Source organism: Schistocerca piceifrons, chromosome 1 (assembly GCF_021461385.2).
Source record: "Schistocerca piceifrons isolate TAMUIC-IGC-003096 chromosome 1, iqSchPice1.1, whole genome shotgun sequence".
Classification (NCBI taxonomy): Eukaryota; Metazoa; Arthropoda; class Insecta; order Orthoptera; family Acrididae; genus Schistocerca; species Schistocerca piceifrons.
The window spans coordinates 246,711,939-246,732,115 of NC_060138.1; the positions used below are offsets into that span (position 1 = coordinate 246,711,939).

Consider the following 20,177-nt stretch of genomic DNA (forward strand, 5'->3'; position numbering starts at 1 on the left):
TGATAACTTCTTTTATCTTCACGAATGTTGGAGAGGCTTTCTTTCTTCTTTCTTTTTTTTCCCCATTGTATAATGGCAGCCTGCACAAGGATCACCACAAGACATAACAAATAAACAAACAACAGTTTTGGTATGCCAGAAGAAAATAAATCTTCGGCAGATATAGAATTCTTATGTAGTCTTCATCAATTTGAGCTATGTTTATTATATATGAACACAATTTTAAGGAATTTCAATCAAGCTATCACCAGTTATAACTATGAAACATTGTAGGAACTATTATCATCACTTTTGTATTCCTTCAGATACACACACACACTGTTCAAGCATATGACATATAGAAGTGCAATAAAGCTGCCACTAAGGTCACAATTTCATACTTTTACAAAAAGCTCGAGAAAACCAGGTATGATTCTCTTACTTCAAATAAGTGTGGGAGTATCCAAGACATTGTGAGCTATTGTGAATAATCCAAAACAAGAGAAATCAAAATACATCAGGAAAGTCAGTAAAGCAAACAATAAATTCAGCAAAACACACAGCTTAATAGAGTACAAAGATCTGCTTGACTGTGGCTGGTACTCTGCTTAAATAGCAAGAGGTGCTGCCCATCTCACACCATGTTGCTGTGGCATACAATGATCTTCGAGGGCATAAAGCAAACTATTGCCATCACAAATCAATTTCACTGTAATTACTCTGGAGGCCAGTGTGTTCATTTCCTTGTCTCTGGTGCGGATGGATATGTGTGTGTGTGTGTGTGTGTGTGTGTGTGTGTGTGTGTGTGTGTGTGCGAGTGTGCGAGTGTATACCTGTCCTTTTTTCCCCCTAAGGTAAGTCTTTCTGCTCCCGGGATTGGAAGACTCCTTACCCTCTCCCTTAAAACCCACATCCTTTCGTCTTTCCCTCTCCTTCCCTCTTTCCTGGCGAAGCAACCATTGGTTGCGAAAGCTAGAATTTTTTATGTATGTATGTGTTTGTTTGTGTTTCTATCGACCTGCCAGCGCTTTCGTATGGTAAGTCACATCATCTTTGTTTTTAAATGTATCATTATGTATATTCACTGATGATATTTTGGTAGTCAGCATTTTTTAAACAAGTTATTTCATGGCCAGTTGTGATACATGAAACAAAGATAGTTTGCTCTTGCACTCAGTCCAAGGACAGGTCAACAGCAGTCAGGTTGGCAGCAGTACCAATAATAGCAAACCTCCAGTCTTCACATTTTTCTGCCATCTTCATTTCTGTGTAGAGGAGCAACAGCCAAAACTTTTTAAATTTGATCTACATACTACATACGTAGCCTTTTTCTAGTTTATTAAGCATTCGCATAATACCCCTCTATTTTTGTTTTAGGACCTCCCTCCCCCCACCCCACTCCCCTCCCCACCCCCTCATGTCTCAATAGACAACCAGTAATCTGAACTCATCCTTTTAAATAGTGTACACTACTGTCCTCTCTCTCTGTTTTAAGGGATTCATCATTCAAGCTCTCGTCAGTCGTTTTACCTTTCAGGTTGTGCCTGTAACACCTCATCTGAAAAATATTCAGTCTTTTCCTCTCCTCAGTAGCTAGAGTCCAGGTATAATAGCCATAAAACATGACATTCCAAACATATGCTTTCGAAACATTTTTCCTTTCTTGTGTGTTGATGTGACCTGTACAACTTTCCAGTCTATATGTATGAATCTTCCACCAAGTGAGCAGTTGTATATGACTGCTAAGTATGGAGCTATTATGTCGGCTTACTCTGAAAAGAATCCAGTTTGTATACATTCTGGACTGGAAGACTTGTTTTTAGTAATTGATTAAATTGCTTTGCTGCTTTTAAGTGACTCGTGTTGGCAGCTGTTCTGTTTTGAACTCTGCAATATTTACTTACTTATGTAGATCCAGTTGTGAGGAAAAATTCTCAAGGATGTGGGAAATATCAAAATAAAATATAATGATGGACTAATCCCACATTCTAGCAAAAAGCTAAGTATCAGAATATTGTTTAATGTTATTTGTGAAGGACATTTGTCATCGTTGACTCATATAATGTATTTAATGATCAATAGTAAAGGTTCTACATTGAAAAAAAAATACTGCTGCTTTTTTGGTTAAATTGTTTAGCTGCCATATATATTTTACTGCTTATTTAACAGTTGGAAACACAATGAAGAGCAGGATAGTAGTTACGACACATCATATAAATTTAAATAAAAATGAACTCTTGTTGCAGTTAAGTCAGCCTAGAGCTGGTTTCACAAAAATACCCATGAAGTTAACATAAGGAGTATACAAACAATAGCTTGCAATATGGGGAATGGACTGGGTGGAAATGGTTCATGTATCAGTTATAGATAAGAAAGCTCAATAGGGTGTATGGAATGTGCCACCTATGCATTGCTCATACAATCACATTTAAATTCATTTAACCAGTAATAATTTGTGCTGAGTGCTGTTGCAGTATCTCTTTGAACTTTTCTCAGCTTAGTGGAGTGCCACACGTAAGAATGCCTGTATAGACAATATTATTGTGAATTTCCATAGGGAGGATTTTACAGTTAGACTTGCAGGAAGTGGACTTGCAGATCATGAGCCACTACTCCTTACCCTCTGTAAGAGGCAGCCAGTTAAAACTGAAGAATCTAAAGTAGTAGTGGTACGAAGACAGAAGGAAGAGTACATAAATATGTTTGTTGATAGATTAGGAAGTGCAGATTGGGACTTTATATAATTGTCAATCTGGAAAAAGGGAAGCTGAAATTAGCTTTGGTAACTTCTTTAAAAAGTACACAGATTTATGGTATTCTTGCTCACCAGTAAAAAAAATTAGATATCCAAATGAAATGAAAAAGAAAAGTCTGAACTGGTTCACACAAGAGCTAGTAGAAATTAGAGGAAACTTGCATATGCTGTACCAGATGCATAAACAAGCCTCTGACCAAGGGGCAGAACAGAGTGTGAACATTCATAGGTCATATCTGAAATGCAAAAAATACTATAAAGCTAAACTACTTCTGGCAAAAAAAAGCAAGCAGTGGAGAACTATATAGAAAGAGCTCCCAATAAATGCAAGGCAGCCTGGCAAATAATAAAACAAGAGAATACACCGAAACGCACAGAAACAGCTCTGCTTGATCCTGAAGAATTAAACGAGTACTTTTTAAACTCAGTTAAAGAAATAAGTAACAGTATCAAAGCAACAAATTCATCTGCAATGAACCTTGTTGGAACACCACTGCCTGTTAACCTGGCATTTCAATGGAGGGCTGTCACACCCGCTGATGTTATAAAAGCTGCATCCAAATTTTCAGGTTCTAAAAGTATGGACTGTTATTGGTTATCAAATAACATAATTAAAAAGACAATACACTCAATCACCAAACCATTAGCTTATATTTTTAATAAATGTGTAGAATTTGGAGTTTTTCCGGATGCACTCAAGGTATCAAAAGTTGTCCCAGTTTTTAAAAAAGGAGACAAACATCTCCCCCAAAGCTACCGACCAGTCTCCATTGTTCCAATATTCTCAAAGGTATTTGAGGCTCTGATACACAAATAAGCAACTTCTTTGAAAAGCACAATATCCTATGTAACAATCAGTTTGGCTTTCGAAAGGGGAAGAACACAACAGGGGCCATCTTGGAAATCATTGACCAAACCTTAACAGCTTTTGAAAATAATAACATGGTATCACTGGTATTATGTGACCTAAGCAAAGCTTTCGATTGCATTCCTGTTGACATACTACTGGGGAAACTAGAGTTTTATGGGGTGAGAGGGAGCACTTTATCTGTGATAAATTCTTATTTAAGTAACCGAAAACAATTCGTTTCAGTCAGAAATTTAAATTCTTCCATCATGGAAATCAGCACAGGTGTACCACAAGGGTCTATCCTTGGACCCTTCTTCTTCATTGTCGCTATTAATGATTTAACTAAAAATATAGCTCACCCTGTTGTGTGTTATGCTGATGATACAACACTACTTACCACACATCAGAACATTTCAGATCTGAATAACCTAACAAAAGAAACACTAGATAAGGCCCTGGACTGGTTTGCAGCCAATAAGCTCCTATGCAACCCTGACAAAACACAACAACTTTTAATGGGAACATCAAATGAAGTAGGCAATAAGTCGGTAAAACTCTTAGGTATTCACATTGACTCAAAACTATATTGGGAGGAACATGTCAATCATGTATGTGAAAAAATATCTCGGGTGGCATACCTTCTCTTGAAACTAAGGGAGGTAGTGAGCTTGGAGTACCTCAGGGTGACATACTTTGGGCTATTCCAGTCGCATATTTCATATGGTCTTATTATATGGGGGCACTCCCCTCACATCAAAAACGCATTGAAATTACAAAAAAAAGTCATACGTATAATTTGTAAAAGAGGTCATAGGGAGCACTGTCGTCCTCTTTTCTCCAGACTCAGAATACTTACAATTATAAATTTATACATCTATGTGTCTGTACTCTACATTAAAAATAATATTTCAGAATTTATTGCCAGAAAGGAAATACACGAACACAACACCAGGGCGAACGGTAATTTAGACATACCGCGCCACAGATTAGCGAGAACAGGAAATTCCCACAAAGTTAACCCACTCAAAATGTTCAATAAACTGCCAATTCATGTTCAGTCTAGGGATACAAATTCTTTTAAAATTAAGTGGTACAGCTGGCTGTCAGATCATCCATTCTATGACATTAAAGAATTCTTTGAGATGCCTGAGGAGAATATAAGCATTTAAAAGTTGTCTGTAGTTAAACATATTATTTTGTGCTGTGGTTAATCGTGTGTAATTACAAAGTTTATACTATAAACAACAAAATACCTTATTATATTAGATTATAAGATAGCTTGTTGTGTTAGCTTTTAAAAGCTATCCTTTGTAATTTGGTACACTACCATGCTTCAAATGTATTTATAATGTATTGACAGAAGTTTATTTTGTTATTCTGTATGTACTAGTACATCTTGTATGACGAAGCCAATATCATTGTAGAATGATCTATGGTGAATAAAATTCTTGAAATTCTTGAAATTTAACAAAAATCGTTTGTCACTGAATGATATTCATTTGTACCCATTTCCATGGAACATATGACACTACTCTCTTAAGATAGCTACCAGTAAACAATGGCCTTTTCTTTAAAGGGTACTAGAGTTATCAATCTTCTATTCAGCATCTTGTAAATGCCATATTAGACTTGTTAGTGCTCTCATCATATTACATTGTAGTTCAGCTCTCATCAATTTAAATGTGCTATATAATGCTATATAAAGAGACTCTGATAGTTTGAAGGAAGTAATACAAAATCTCACTTTCTCACAAACTTTTCTTCACTTCTTTTCAATGTACATTACTTATGGTTGTGCACACTAATTCTGCAAAGACTTCACAATGTATGCTTAGGAACATTGGTCAAAAATGCTACATAGGCAGATACATTCATGCGAGTAAATTCTAAGTGATGCCAATAGCAAGTTTCTTTAATTTTTGGCAAAAGGAAGAAATTATTTGGGGCCAGTCATAGCCCTAAATTGGTCATAGAATTGTCCAGATTTAGGACTAGCTAAGAAATGCTCGTATTTTGAGTGTCTTGGGTACTGTCCTGTAGCCATAGTTGGACAAGGTATGACGCAAGCCCATTTGTTAATCACTTCTCATGAATGCTTTCAAGAACTCTTCAAAGGAACTCCATGGTATTCCAATTTGTTGTTATTGTTGTACTTTCTTTGAATGTGAATATAGCAATGTGTCCTCCTACAATCAAGAAATTGCACACTCATTTTTCCACACACTCTTCTCATGCTGGGGAAAAACCATCACAGATGATCCAGATGCATTGACACTGATTTTTCCATGAATCAGATTATAACAGCCACATTTTGTCATCAGTTATGATGGTGAATATCTATTTTGAAATTCAAGTGATCAAGAAATAGTGTACAGCACTATGAATGATGAATCTCTTATTTCTGGTGTAAGTGGTGTCATATGCCCTTGACAGCAAATGTTTTTCACATCAAGACTCACATGTAACTCATAGAGATAATCAGTGGCCCAATCCCAAGAATACAGAAAAGTTACAGTGGAAGTTGTGTGATATGACTACTTTCACAAATGTCCCCTCTTCTGATAGGGTAGGATATGCCTATGATGAGATTGGAATAGGATATGCTGGGTGGAATACTGGTTGGGTGCATAGAGCAGATCTTGCAGTAGCATGTTCCTTAACACTTTATTATGCAATTGCAGGTAATACATCATTTCCATTGGTTGGTCAGTGACAGCTGGAAGCAGTCTTGACCAGTGTTGTGACTTACTGCTTTACAGCTCACCATGTACCATCTACACTTCCCAAGGAAAAAAAAAAGTAAATAAAAAATAATAAAAGAAATGAGTAAGGTGCCAAATACATAATGGTCATTACTCTTTACAGAAAAGAAAATTACTGGTTCCTTACAAATTTGGTGCTGGAACAGCCTGTTTCACAAACAATGAACGGAATAAAAGGGAACCTAATGAATTTTTAAATACCCTTTATGACTGTATGCTTCAGTCTGTTTATGCTTTGAAAATAAGTCAATAATAGAATACAAATTTGTTACATGGTTTTACTGCTTCATTTTCTATGTACTCAGTGGAAACTAAGGCAGCACCTAGTTTGAGAATGCGACCAGATATAACCCTGGTACCGTGGCCATATAGTGTACTCATGATAGCAACTTCATGCATGTTGTATCTCAGTGTGTGAATGTTTTTGACCCACATAGTACTCTACTATCTGAACAGGCCTCAAAAGGCCTAATGGTACTGACCGGACGCCATTTCATCCTTGGCGAATAGATATCACTGGATGTGGATTTGGAGAGGTATGTGGTCACACTGCTCTCCCAACCATTGTCATTTTTTATGACTGAAGCCGCTACTTCTCAGTCAAGTAGCTCCTCAATTGGCTTCCCAACAGTGCTCGGCACATCCAGATGGTCACCCATCCAAGTGTTAACCAAGTGCAAAAGCACTTAACTTCAGTGATGTGATGGGAACCGGTGTTACCATGGTGGCAAGGCAGTTGGCAGCTTCACATTATAACTAATAAAATAAAAACCGTGGGGTTCAGAAGCAGGAAATTAATTCATTACAACATCTAAACCAACAGTGAACAGTTTTTTTACTGAATGTACAACTGAAAATTTTGTTTTGTTTCATGGTAAAAAAGCCAAATAAGGTAAATGAATAGAGATATGGAATGAACACAATATGTTATCAGAAGTGTTAAAATGAGTCTATTTATGAGTTAAATTGCTAGTGGAGAAATTGCTCTAATTTGTCATTTACAAAGCTTTGTTACTTTTTTTTTGCAGTGCTCCTTCTTACATGCCATTTGAAGGACCATTACAGCTAAATGATAGATTAAACAATGCAGAACATTTATTTGTTGATCTTCTTAAGGGGCCTGAAGCATTTGCTGTACACAATGGAGAAATTTATACAGGAATACATGGAGGAGAAGTAGTTAAAATTGTAAACAACAGTTTAGTGCATGTAGCAAAGTTTGGAAAACCATGTGGTACGTACATTCCAAATTGTAATCAATATTGTAATTGGCAACAAAAGAATAAAAATCATCATTGAATCCTGCAGTTTTTTTTTACTGTACTGATTTGTTACCAGTTGCAGTGTGGGAATGGAAAAATTTAATATTAATACCATTTGAGTACTGTCACTGTTCTTGCTGCATGTATTTTTCATGATAACTAATATTCTGATTTAAGATTTTATCTACTCCCTTCGTTTCCATTCTTATGTGAGAAATTTGTGCTGGAAGAATATGAAGCAGAATATGTAGCACAGATAAGGACAAACAATTACAGTGAAGTGCTCAGAACGAAATAAAGTTAACTTGTAAGAATAATTTGAGGACAACAAAATTGTTGTACTGGATGAAAATACACTCGTCTGTAAAACGGTGGGTTCTTTGGCTTGCTCTGGGAGGTGACCGAGTGGATACTATAACACATAAAATATTAGTTTGCTTTATTACAACATGAATAAGAAGAACTACTTAACTTTGTAAACCCATTTCCCCAGGGATGTTATGAGTATTTACAACTGTCTCTGAACATTAACGTACCACTTGATACAGACAAAATACAAGTCTCTCACTCAGAGCACATTTGACAATAATTTTAATGTAGTAGCCTGCTTAATACATTGATCACACAGTTGGCCTTCTAGAAGACAAAGCTGTCATCTTAGTCAGTGACCACGGACTAGAGTGAGCGGTACTTTGCGCGGTCGTAAGTAGAAGATCTGTTGCAGCAGTGTACTTGTAGCAAAATGTTTCTGGATGTTGCTACACCATTGTTACTCATCTGTCAATGTAGCTTCCAGAGGTTATCTTTTCTTGTGGTTACTTTACCACCTTGCTCTTTAGATGACACCACGTAAATATCCCCAATAGACTTAAACTTATTATGTTTTAGTTTTTGCTTTTGCTTTTAAACAGGTCTTGAAGGATTGGAATTACAGTATTTGTAAACTGTGTTGCAGTGCTTTTAGGATCAAATGTTTGTATGCTTCATTGCTGTCACAAATTACATTTCTGTTTTGAATAATCACTGGAGATAGATCATAATTTTATTGAAAATACTTTAAACCTGTGAATAAACTGTTTGCTTCACATTGATAGAATCAACCATTATTGCCATTTGTATAATGTTTCTCTCTCTTTATACTATTTATATTATTCAGTCTTAACTGATACTAAAATAAATATTGAGTAATTCATTACTGAAGTATTGCTGACATTTTCCGTTTTGTTCAGGCCTGGATGTAAACTCAGTGTAAGTAATTTATAAATTGTAACAAACAATTGAAAGCCCTGGATGGAATAATAACGATATTAAAAGAAGGATAGATTGATACTCACCATATAAAGGAGACCTCGAGTCATGCTAGGCACAACAAAAAACTGCTGCCCATTAAGCTTTCAGCTTAAAGGCCTTCTTCTGAAGTAGGAAACTCATATACATTCACATAAACACAACTCACACACAAATGACCACTGCCTCTGGCCATCATGGCCAGACGTGGACTGCAGCTGTGCCTGATGTGAGGAGCAACCTGGTGTGGGTGGTGGGGGTAGGGAGGGTGCTAGGTTGGGGAGGGGGAAGGAAGGCTGCCTGAGGGTGAGGGGAGGTGTACTACTGCTTGTGCGAGTGTGTGGGGACTTGATGGGGACAGGAAAGGGTTGCTAAGTGTAGTTCAGATGTTTGGAGGGGAGAGGGTGGAAAAGGAGGGATAGACCTAGATGACATGACCCTTACATCCTCACACCACAACGTACTGCAATCTGGTTATTCACACCATTTGGAGCCCCTCTTGTTCTGCCATGGCTCCTGGATCCACCAACAACTCTGTCCAAATGTGCATGACCACACCTGGGCATCCACATAGAATGGTGTAGCTGCACCCACTTCATACTCTGGGAATGCATGCTGGAAAACCAAAAAGATCCAGTGAGGGCACCTATAGGAATTCTGCTGGGTTTTGACCATTGATAGATGTGGACTTGCAAGAAGCCAGAAGAAGTCTAGAACTGAAACCAATTTAACAAACCCTAAAGCTTTCAACATTTGCACATTAAAGGTGCGAACAAACTGTTCTGCTACACTATTTGTGGATTAATGGAGAGGGGGTGTGGTCAGCTGCATAATACAATTGTGAATGGAAAAACTATTTGAATGACTGAGAACCATTTGTCATCATCAGAATGTGGGCTGCACACTCTGTTATGGAGATCTGCTCCAAATCTAACATAAAATCATTTTTCCTGAACAACTCCTTCTAGTTCATGGAAAAATAATATGTTTATCCGTGTTATCACTAATTATGTATACACATCGTATAAGCTGACTTGTTCCACATTGTAGTGTCACCGCCAGACACCACACTTGCTAGGTGGTAGCTTTAAATTGGCCGCGGTCCATTAGTACATGTCGGACCCGCGTGTCGCCACTGTCAGTGATCGCAGACCGAGCGCCACCACACGGCAGGTCTAGAGAGACGTACTAGCAATTGCCCAGTTGTAAGGACGACATAGCTAACGATGCACACTGACGAAGCCTCGCTCATTTGCAGAGCAGATAGTTAGAATAGCCTTCAGCTAAGTCAATGGCTACGACCTAGCAAGGCGCCATTAGCAGTATATTGTCTGAAACTATAGAGTCTCACTTGTATCGTCAATAGCGATGTACCAAGGATGGATTAAAGTTAAGTATTCCAGGAGCTACGTACTTTTCTTTATAGCATTCATTACGTATCCTGTTGCAGACCTATCTCTATTCTGCGTGAGCTTAGCGCGTGCCTTTCGGCTACTTCAGAGTGGCGTGGCTGTCTTGTTACGCCACAACACACATCATCTCAAGAAAAGAATGATTCAAATGAGTCATGAAATATCTAACTAACTAATTAAGTAATTAATTAAACATTCCTTTGTCCTGTCTCCAGAGTTTCTGTAGCACCTGGTGAAGTCCCATTTGTGGCCATGGCCAAAGCTTATATGTTCTTACCAGTGTGTATTGTGCAAAATAAGTCATGTGATGTATTGTTTTGTAGATTTTTCCCAAAATGGTGGATCCAGTCTATGTCTTTTCACTGCTACACGTATACTATCAAGCTAAGTAAGTCCCACCAACCTCACTTTGACCAGCAAGACAAGGTTTAAAATAGTCATTTTTCCATACCACTTTTCCTTGCCCCTTAGCTATCAAAACACTTTCAAAAACCTTTCAGATGTGGCCACGTGATTGGAAGAAAAGCACTACAAACAGTCTCTTCACCATCTCCAACCAATTTGGAAGAAAAACACCGTAAACAGACTCTTCACCATCTCCAGCCAATTTCTAGCATCTATTTTCTACTCTATAAACTATACAGGATAACAGTTAAAAGAGATAAGAACACACACAAGAAGTCTACACTTCAAATTTCCCCTGGAGCCAAATGGATTTTATTATCCTCTAATAAACCTTGCCAAGTCCCTTATTGTTATCAGGCAACACCATCAGCTAACTAACTACTCCATAGATTCAGATTCAGATTCTTTATTAGTCATTCAGCATTATTACATGCAAAAGACTTCGTCAGTTCACTTAACCTATTAATTTTACAAAATAAATTTTTACATATTTAAGTTGATATTGGGCATTTCTAAAAATTCTTCTAATGAATAGAATGGATTAGTTAACAAGAATTTATGTACATTTTCTTTAAATAATCTACCAGGCTTGAATAATGCATTTTTAGACAATATGTTATATATTTTAATTGCCATATACTTATGACTATCGTTAGTTTTAGCTAATCTATTTTATGGCAACAGCAGAGAAGTACAGGTTCTTGTATAGTAGTCATGCCTTTGATTTGTTACACTTAAATTAGGTAGTTCAGCAACTATGTAGTTAATGCTGTCAAGAATATATAAATTAATAACTGTTAAAATTCTATATTTAATGAACAATGGTTTACAATATGTTCTATTATCTACCTTGGCCGTTACTCTGATTGCTTTCTTCTGGATCACCATAATCTCATTTATTTTTCTGCTGTTTCCCCAGAGTATTAACCCATACCTTAAAACAGATTGAAAAAAGGCAGTGTACACTGTCCTTACGTACTCAAATGTCACACAACACATTAGTCTCTTCAACAAATATATAACTCTTGACAACCTAACCACTATGTGATCAACATGAGAGTTCCATGTTAGACTGTTGTCAAGTATGATACCGAAAAACTTTACCTTTTGTTTTTCTATTTTTGTAGTCTTTGATAGACTGAACCACATATTCTGAGTCTTTTCCTCATTTAATAGTGGACCATTTGCATTAAACCATGCTGTTGCATTTTCTTTTGCCAATTTCATATCACTTACAAGGTTATCAAGTACATGGTTTACAGATAGAAAAGTTGTATCATCTGCATACATATATGTCTTTACATCTATATTTTCTGGTAAGTCATTTATGTGTACAAGGAAAAGAAGTGGTCCCAATTTAGATCCCTGTGGCACTCCGTGTTGAACATCGAGTGTGTTTGACAGATGACTCCCTGAACTCACCACCTGTTTCCCTTTATTGAGGTATGCTTTGATGAGTTTTAAACTTTTCTCACATATTCCATTGTACTCAAGTTTAGAGAGCAAAAGTGAGTGGTCAACACAGTCAAAAGCTTTGCTCAGATCACATAAGGTTACCTGTGTGTGGGCATGGTCCTCGAATTCTGCTAAAATGTCTCTGACTAAGAGCTCTATGGCATGTATAGCTGACCTTGCTTTTCTGTAACCAAACTGTGATGCACTTAACATACCATTTAGTTCCAGGTACTCATACATCTGCCGATATATTATGCTTTCAAAGACTTTTCCTAGTACTTGAATTAGTGAAATTGGTATGTAGTTTGCGGGATCTGATTTGATACCCTTCTTAAAGACTGGAGTTACCTTGGATAGTTTGAGAGGATCAGGAAAAAACCCTTCTATGAGACACAGGTTTATAGAATATGTTAATGGTGCTGCAATGTAACGTATGATTTCTTTCAATACATTGTTTGACATATTAAAAATATCTGTACTGTATGAATTTTGCATTTCTTTGACTAGGCTGCCTCTTCTTCGAGAGTCCATATATTCTCACTGAATAGTAACACCCCCTGCTGCTGTTGATGTTGCTGGTTTATCTTTTTTCCGTTGTGACAGCTGTTGCTGCAGTAGGTCTATAAATCACAAACGTCCACAGTAGCACTTGTTAAATAAGTACTTCAACTGTCTTACTGCCGATGTTGTAACCCTCACTTTGGCCCACAATGTTTATTGAACATAAATAATTTCTGTAACAACAATGCCAATTCACCGGACCAATTCCTGAGCCCACGTATAGGAACACACTTCCAGATAATTTCACAACTTTCCAGACAGAGTGAATAACTTTATTGATCACTTATTACACTTCTGAAATACATACCACAACACAGCTTCTGCCCCAGGAGGCAGAAAAATAGCCTTATGCAACCCAAAGTGGCTGCTGGCCATCTCCTCGAATTTGCATCCTCCGAACTGCTCCATGAAATATTTTTACATGAAGACTGTTCTGGCCAATCACTCTCCAGAGCACCATGTAGGCCCTTTGGCCATTACTGTTAACTCACATAGTACAGCTGTCAAGTGCTGTTGCCTGCTGACATTTCAGAAGTTTCTTCTGTAAGGGTATTAGGAAACACCAGCCATTCTGTGGAAGTCAGTCGTCTTTGAAAGTAGTTGGGTTAGGCCGGGCCACCCCATTTAACTGCAGCATTATCAGTAGAACTGCAGATATTTGGTCATCCCTAGAACCACAGTCAAAGTGGACATGCAGTTCTATATTGAACAAAAAAGATTTTCGTCAGATGCCTGATCTTTCTAAGAAAAGTAAATAAAGATAAAATACTTGAAAAAGTAAAAATTATAGTACTTCTTAAAACCAGTCATCTGTAAAACAAGAAAGGAACAAAGAAAACAACAAATCAGTGCAATATAATTGAACTAAACTATACATTGTAATTAATAAGCAATCATTACTCATAAAGAATTGAAAATTGGGAAATAGAAAAAACTCTCCTTGGAAAATCCAAGATGGAATAATGATGATATTATGAAAAGGATAGATCGCTGCTCACCATATAGCACAGATGTTCAGTCACAAATAGACACAACAAGTAAGCTTTCAGGGCGAAAGGCTTTTTTCAGAATTAGACAACTCAAGACAACACACACACACACACACACACACACACACACACACACACACATTCATGCAAATGTGTTCATACGTGGATGACCATTGTCTCTGGTTGCCAAGGTCAGACTGCGAGCGGCTGTGCATGATGGGAGAAGCAATGTAGGTGGTTGGACTAAGGAGGAGGCTTGAGCAGGGAGGGGGAGGGATAGCAGGGTAGAGGGGGGGGGGGGGGTAAAGTGCTGCTTGTGGGAGCATACAAGGACAAGCTGGAGAGAGGGTAGGGCAGCTAGGTGCAGTCAGGAGGTTGAACAGAGGGTGGGAGGGGTGGGGTGGGGGTGGGGGTGCAGTAAAGGAGGGAAGTAAAAAGATTGTGGGTGGGTTGGTGGAATAGAGGGCTGTGTAACTCTGGAGTGGGAACAGGGAAAAGGGGATAGGTGGGTGACGGACAATGGCAATAGAGGTTGAGACCAGTAGGATATGTTGCAGGGAGAGTTCCCACCTGCACAGTCCAGAAAAGCTGATGCAGAGGAATGCAGATGGCACAGGCTGTGAAGCAGTCATTAAAATGAAGCAGCATACCCAGCAATGGGATGTTCTTGACCACAGTTTGTCAGTGGTCATCCATGCAGACAGACAGCTTATTGGCAGTTATGCAAACGTAGAATGCAGCACAGTGGTTGCAGCTTAGCTTGTAGATCACATGACTGGTTTCGAATGTAGCCCTGCCTTTGATGGATAAGATGATGCTTATCACTGAACTAGAGTTGGTGATAGTGGGAGGAAGTATGGGACAGGTCTTGTATCTAGGTGTATTACAGGGATATGAGCCATGAACAAGCGGTTTGGAACAGGGGTTGTATAGAGATGGATGAGGATATTGTGTTGGTTCAGTGAGCAGCAGAATACCATTGTGGGAGCGTGAGAAGGATAGTGGGTAGGACATTCCTCTTTTCAGGGCATGGCAAAAGGTAGTCAAACCCCTTCTTTAGCCATTGTCCATCATTACACAGCCCTATGTTCCACCAACCCACCCACAGGCTTTTTACTTTTCTGCTCCCCCTCCCCCTTCCCCAACCCCCACCACTCCCTCCTTTATGTCCTTTGTTCAACTTCCTAACTGCACCTAGCTGCCCTACCCTTTACCATCCACACCCACTACCCTGCTATCCCTCCCCCTCCTTACCCCCACCACCCAGATTGCTTCTCACATCATGAGGTGTGTGTACATGTGTGTGTGTGTGAGTGTGTGTGTGTGTGTGTGTGTGTGTGTGTTGTCTAATTCAGAAGAAGGCCTTTTGGCCAAAAGCTCACGTGTTAACAGTCTTTTTGTTGTGCGTATCTGCGACTCAACGTAAGTGCTGTATGGTGAGTAGCAATCTATCCTATCCCAATATTGCCAAAAAACTCTCCATGTAAAATAGAATTGTGTCTAACATAGTAGCCTTCTGCAAGAAACACCATTTCGACAAATAATAAAATGAAATAAATACAAAAATAAAAAATAAAAATCCCAGGCTAATTTTAAAACAAGAATATAAATTCAGAAACAATAATCTTGGGTCAGTCTGTGAAAAGTAGAATAATTTAAGAACTTGGCAATCTATAGGGGACTTTCGATTCCTCGATAATAGAAGCCTGCTTCTTAGTTGCAGAGCCACTCAAGAACCACTGTGTGAAGTCTATATCACTGGACAATCTCTTTCCCCCTAGATGTTCTTTCAGCTTACTAAAAACGTAGAAATCGCATGTGCAAAGTCTGGACTTCCCGACCACTGTCACCCATGTTTATTCGGACTCAGTCAAATTGTTGGCATCTTTCTATTATGACTTGACATGGCATTGCATTAGATCCATATACCACCAGAATTTTGTAGTGAATCTGTATGAGTTTAGATGATTATCTCACAAAACTTGTGTTGTTCCACACAGTTCAATCTTGGAGTATAGTTTCATGTCATTTTAGTCATCTACTGTGAGGCACCCATTATATTTACCACATCAGAACTGCACCCTCAGGAAAACCACAACATGTGCTCTCTTCTGATAATATGCCACTCTTGTTGTACAATGGCCTTAGCTTGGGAAGACATGTGTAACTAACTTTCTGAAGTCCATACACACAAGAGTCATTAAGTGCCATAATAAACAAAACAATGTTCACTTAACCAAAGAAGCAAACAGAGTTTTACTGCACCTTCACGTCGATAAGTAAAACTGACAAAAAATTCCAGCAAACTAAAAACACATGGGAATTGTTATGCATAGCAAAGTTTATGTAATTTTGTGTACTCAATGTAACTAACCAGGATTAAACTCATGGATGATAATAACTCTATATAGTGACCTCTACAATGCTGCAAACAGTCACTAAAAACTGTGAACCATCTGATGATGAGTCACAAGGCAACTTGAAATCAGTCTGTCAAAAATAGAAAATGAACCATCATAAAAGGTGACTAATTGTAGCTATTTCTGAAAGTTTTCAGATAAATTAACATCCACAGAACACTAAAAAAGAAACAATAAGTAACTAGAGTGTGAAATTTACAGATCTGCCTGTCCTCCCCATTACTGCAAGCCAAATGCATATGAAGTGAGTAGACAGAGATTTCAGTACAAATAAATTACTGTGTTTAATGAAGACAACATTAAAATTAAGCCTACATGTGTGTTAAAAATGGATACTGTAGCTTTCAGTCCATTCAGCAACACATAAATGTACCAGTACCACATAGAAAAATGCTCATTATTGAACATCACTCACCAAGCAGCTTTCCAGCATGAATACGTTGGCATCCAGAGGCCACCTGAACACACATGATATTCGTGATCCACATGCACTTTCACTAAAAACTTTAAATACAATATGTGTCTGCATTTGGAACACTTATTTGGATACATGTATCACTGATATAATGTATGCAAACTCACTGCACATTGAAGTCACTAAATGGGATCGCTATGGAGGATTCGAGAGCCACAGTGTCTGATGTAGTGGAGGCCACAAAGGCCATCGGGGAAGATTTGATATTTCACGTTATAATTTCTTTGATAGATGATGCGCCAATGAGAAACTTGCTAAAGGTTCATCTTGCTTCACCACTGACTTAGCTGTTATCCCTGCTCTCTATGTCACTGATGTCACAGCCATGACAAAAAATTGCATTAGTGCTTGTGACTGCAATTCCTGTTGGGCATTCTCAGCACTCTTGCAATACTGGAATTATAGTGATATCGGAGTTTAATTTTGTTTTCCTGTGGTACCTGCATTACTGGAAAATGTTGATCCCCTTTCATCCATTTTCTTTGTTTCTTCTTCCTACTTGTCTTTCGTTCTGGACTATTTCTGTAAGACTCTTCCATACCTGATAACAAGATGACAGCTTTTTTGCCCCAGATCTCCAGTTCATTTTGTAATTCTGGCTTCAGTAGAGAATATATTTATCAGGGGTCATTATTAACTGCTGTTGCCAACTCCTTAGTAATGTCTGATTATGTCCCAATAATTTTAGAATCTGGCATCCTCTTTTCAGATGTATCTTGGGACAACCTCTCTCTCCCTCAGTTTCCATTCCTTTGCTTTTAGAGGCAAGACCAAGGCTTCTTTCACTTCCTTTGTGAAAAAAACCATAATCCTTCTCCCAATTGTTTTGGGAATGATCATCTACTTTTCAGTGAAATGAAATGTCATGAGGCTAGGGCCTCCCGTCGGGTAGACCTGTCGCGTGGAACAAGTCTTTCGAGTTGATGCCACTTCGGTGTCTTGCGTATTGATGGGGATGATATGATGACAGTGATGAAGACAACAAAACACCCAGTTCCTGAGTGGAGAAAGTCTCCAACTCAGCCAGGAATTGAACTCGGGCCCCTTTGCCTAGCATTACATCTCGCTGACCACTCAGCTATCGAGGCGGACATCTACTTTTCAGTCACAGTCATGACCATCTGGTGATTAACTCCCTTCTTCAAATTCTCTGTTTCATCTCTTAACTTGTTCCCTCCATATCTCTTTTCATGTTTCATGCTCTAATCTAAACTGCTTGGATACAACTTCAAGCCACTTCTTTCTCTCTTCTTTCAGTTACTTCCTCTTATGTTCTTTCTCAGTCTTCTCCTATTCTCTGCCCCTTATGTTTTGGCCTCATTCTGTGCTCTCCCAGCTACTTCTTCTTTCTTTTCTACCTTCCTCTATTTCTGATCTACCTCCAACTGTGCCAACTATTTTGCTCATAGATCCATTTTATCTCCACTAATTTCTTTCGGCTTACTTCTGGAATATTTAACTGGTTTTCTTCCATTGTCCTTGTTTCACATTTCTCAAAATTAGTCAGAATAGATATCCCTAGCTACTTATTCCAACATTTCTCATCTAAACAGTTTGTTGTTGTTGTTGTTGTTGTTGTGGTCTTCAGTCCTGGGACTGGTTTGATGCAGCTCTCCATGCTACTCTATCCTGTGCAAGCTTTTTCATCTCCCAGTACCTACTGCAACTAAACAGTGTACCCTAGAAATACATTGCAGCAGTCCGGCACGCTAAAGAGAAACAGCAAACCCAAACACAAAAGGAATCAACCGCACCCAAAGCTTGCTGAAAACTGCAGTATGCTGAACCATAGGATTTACCTTTGGAGTTTTCTGCATTGTGCAGCCAATGGTCAATGCCGGGGCCCGGTGAATGTGAAATTCTGGATGGTGGTTCCAATCCTGAAAGGCTATGGCAAGTGAAATGTTCCACCTTTTCTTGCGCAGAGAGCTGCCATAGTGTCTGGTGATGTCCCAGTTGTGAGTTCAGATGAAGTCCACATATTCTTAATTATGAACAGTGCAAATATTCTGTGCAGTGCAAGAGAAATCAAGCAATGTATTCCCCTATTCCTCTGTAACATTCCTCCCAAACATTTGTTGGTGGACTCATATTACTTCTGTGCATTGCTAAAAATATACTATCATGCTAAATAAGGGTTGTCAGCCTTAGTTTGACCCATGAGACACAGTTAAAATAGCCACTTCTTCTATACCACTAATCACTACCCTGTAGCAATCTAACTACTTTCAGTAAACTCTCAGATCCAACCACGGGATTTGAAAATGAGCACCGAAAAAGGTCAGTGCACCATATCTACAGGTCTTGTCTTTCTTTCTGTATTTGCAATTAAATTATAGGATATAGAGTTTTCCTTTTTGCAAGAACACTGTTTTTTTCTTTTCTCCCAAACATGTTTCGGCTCATCTGTGCCTGTGTAGGTTTTGTTTATTGAAAACTGTAAAAAGTGAAAATATTTTAGATTGTAACCACTCTAAAAAGTGAGGCCCAAATGAATTTTTGTTCAGTTTGCTTCTTACTGTGATTTTACATTATATGGTTTTGCAGGACAATCTGTGTGGTGTTCTGCACTGATAGTTTGACATCTGCAAACCAAACAATGTAAATGTGAATTTCATCGGTGAGTTAACACATCCTTTGATTTATAAAAAACGTGATTTTGGCATGTCAAACTGTTTTGCTTATATGTTTGTTATTAATCATGTTTTGTTGTGATTGAGCCTTCTTCTTTTGCATTCTGAGGGCACTGCACACACATGTTAATGTACTTTGTGTAATTTCATATTTTATAAAATCCTTTTCACTTCACAAAATGCGGTGAACACTACATTGTTGTGTTTCCTAATCCCACTGGTGTTCATTTGTTCCCAAGAGAGTTTTGCGCCAAATTTGAATTTTGTGTACTTGTTCTCTCTCTTTCTGTGTGTGTGTGTGTGTGTGTGTGTGTGTGTGTGTGTGTGTGTGTGTGTGTAGGAGCGTGTGTGCACAAGCGTGTGTGTGTGTGTGTGTGTGTGTGTGTGTGTGTGTGTGTGTGTGTAATCTCCTTAGCTGTTCGTGTTGCCTTTTATGTGAATAATGTGTTACCATAGGTTATACATCTTGCACTGACTGCAATTTAACTAAGAGAACTACACAGAAGTGTTTTGCTTTTATTTATAAAGCATCCTCCGTAGTTATTGGTGTTTCTTTACATATTCTGCTCCTTCCCTCCTTGCTAGCAGTGTTGGCCTCAAAAGGCTTCATTTCACATTTGCACTTGGCAGTTCTTGCCATTCTGCAGATTGCAGAATGAGAAACAGTTAAAGAAAGTGAACTGCAAATAATGCAATAATACTACAAAACAGCAAAAACTGTCAAGTGCAAATGTGAAATGAGATCTCCTATGTTTTGAGTTTTTTCTGTGTTGTGTTGGCTGTCCTGTATCCTATTTGAAATCCCTGTTTCTTTAATATGTTGCCTATTCAGTGGATAATTTTGTTATTGTAGGTGAGTATGTGCCATTTTGATTTGTGTGTGTTGTTGCACTTGTTTTTTTTTTTTGGTCTTTTTATGTGTGTGACTATAC

The 20,177-nt window shown here is 38.3% G+C and overlaps 1 protein-coding gene across 2 annotated transcripts in view; it reads left to right on the top strand.

Moving 5' to 3' along the window:
* The window catches only part of LOC124784161 (adipocyte plasma membrane-associated protein-like), a 111,309-nt gene that overhangs the window by 34,907 nt on the left and 56,225 nt on the right, over positions 1–20,177 (top strand). For both annotated transcript variants that reach the window (XM_047254080.1, XM_047254079.1), the window contains exon 3: positions 7,375–7,580. In XM_047254080.1, the coding sequence (XP_047110036.1) occupies positions 7,375–7,580 (206 nt within the window). The remainder of the gene's footprint in view (positions 1–7,374; positions 7,581–20,177) is intronic.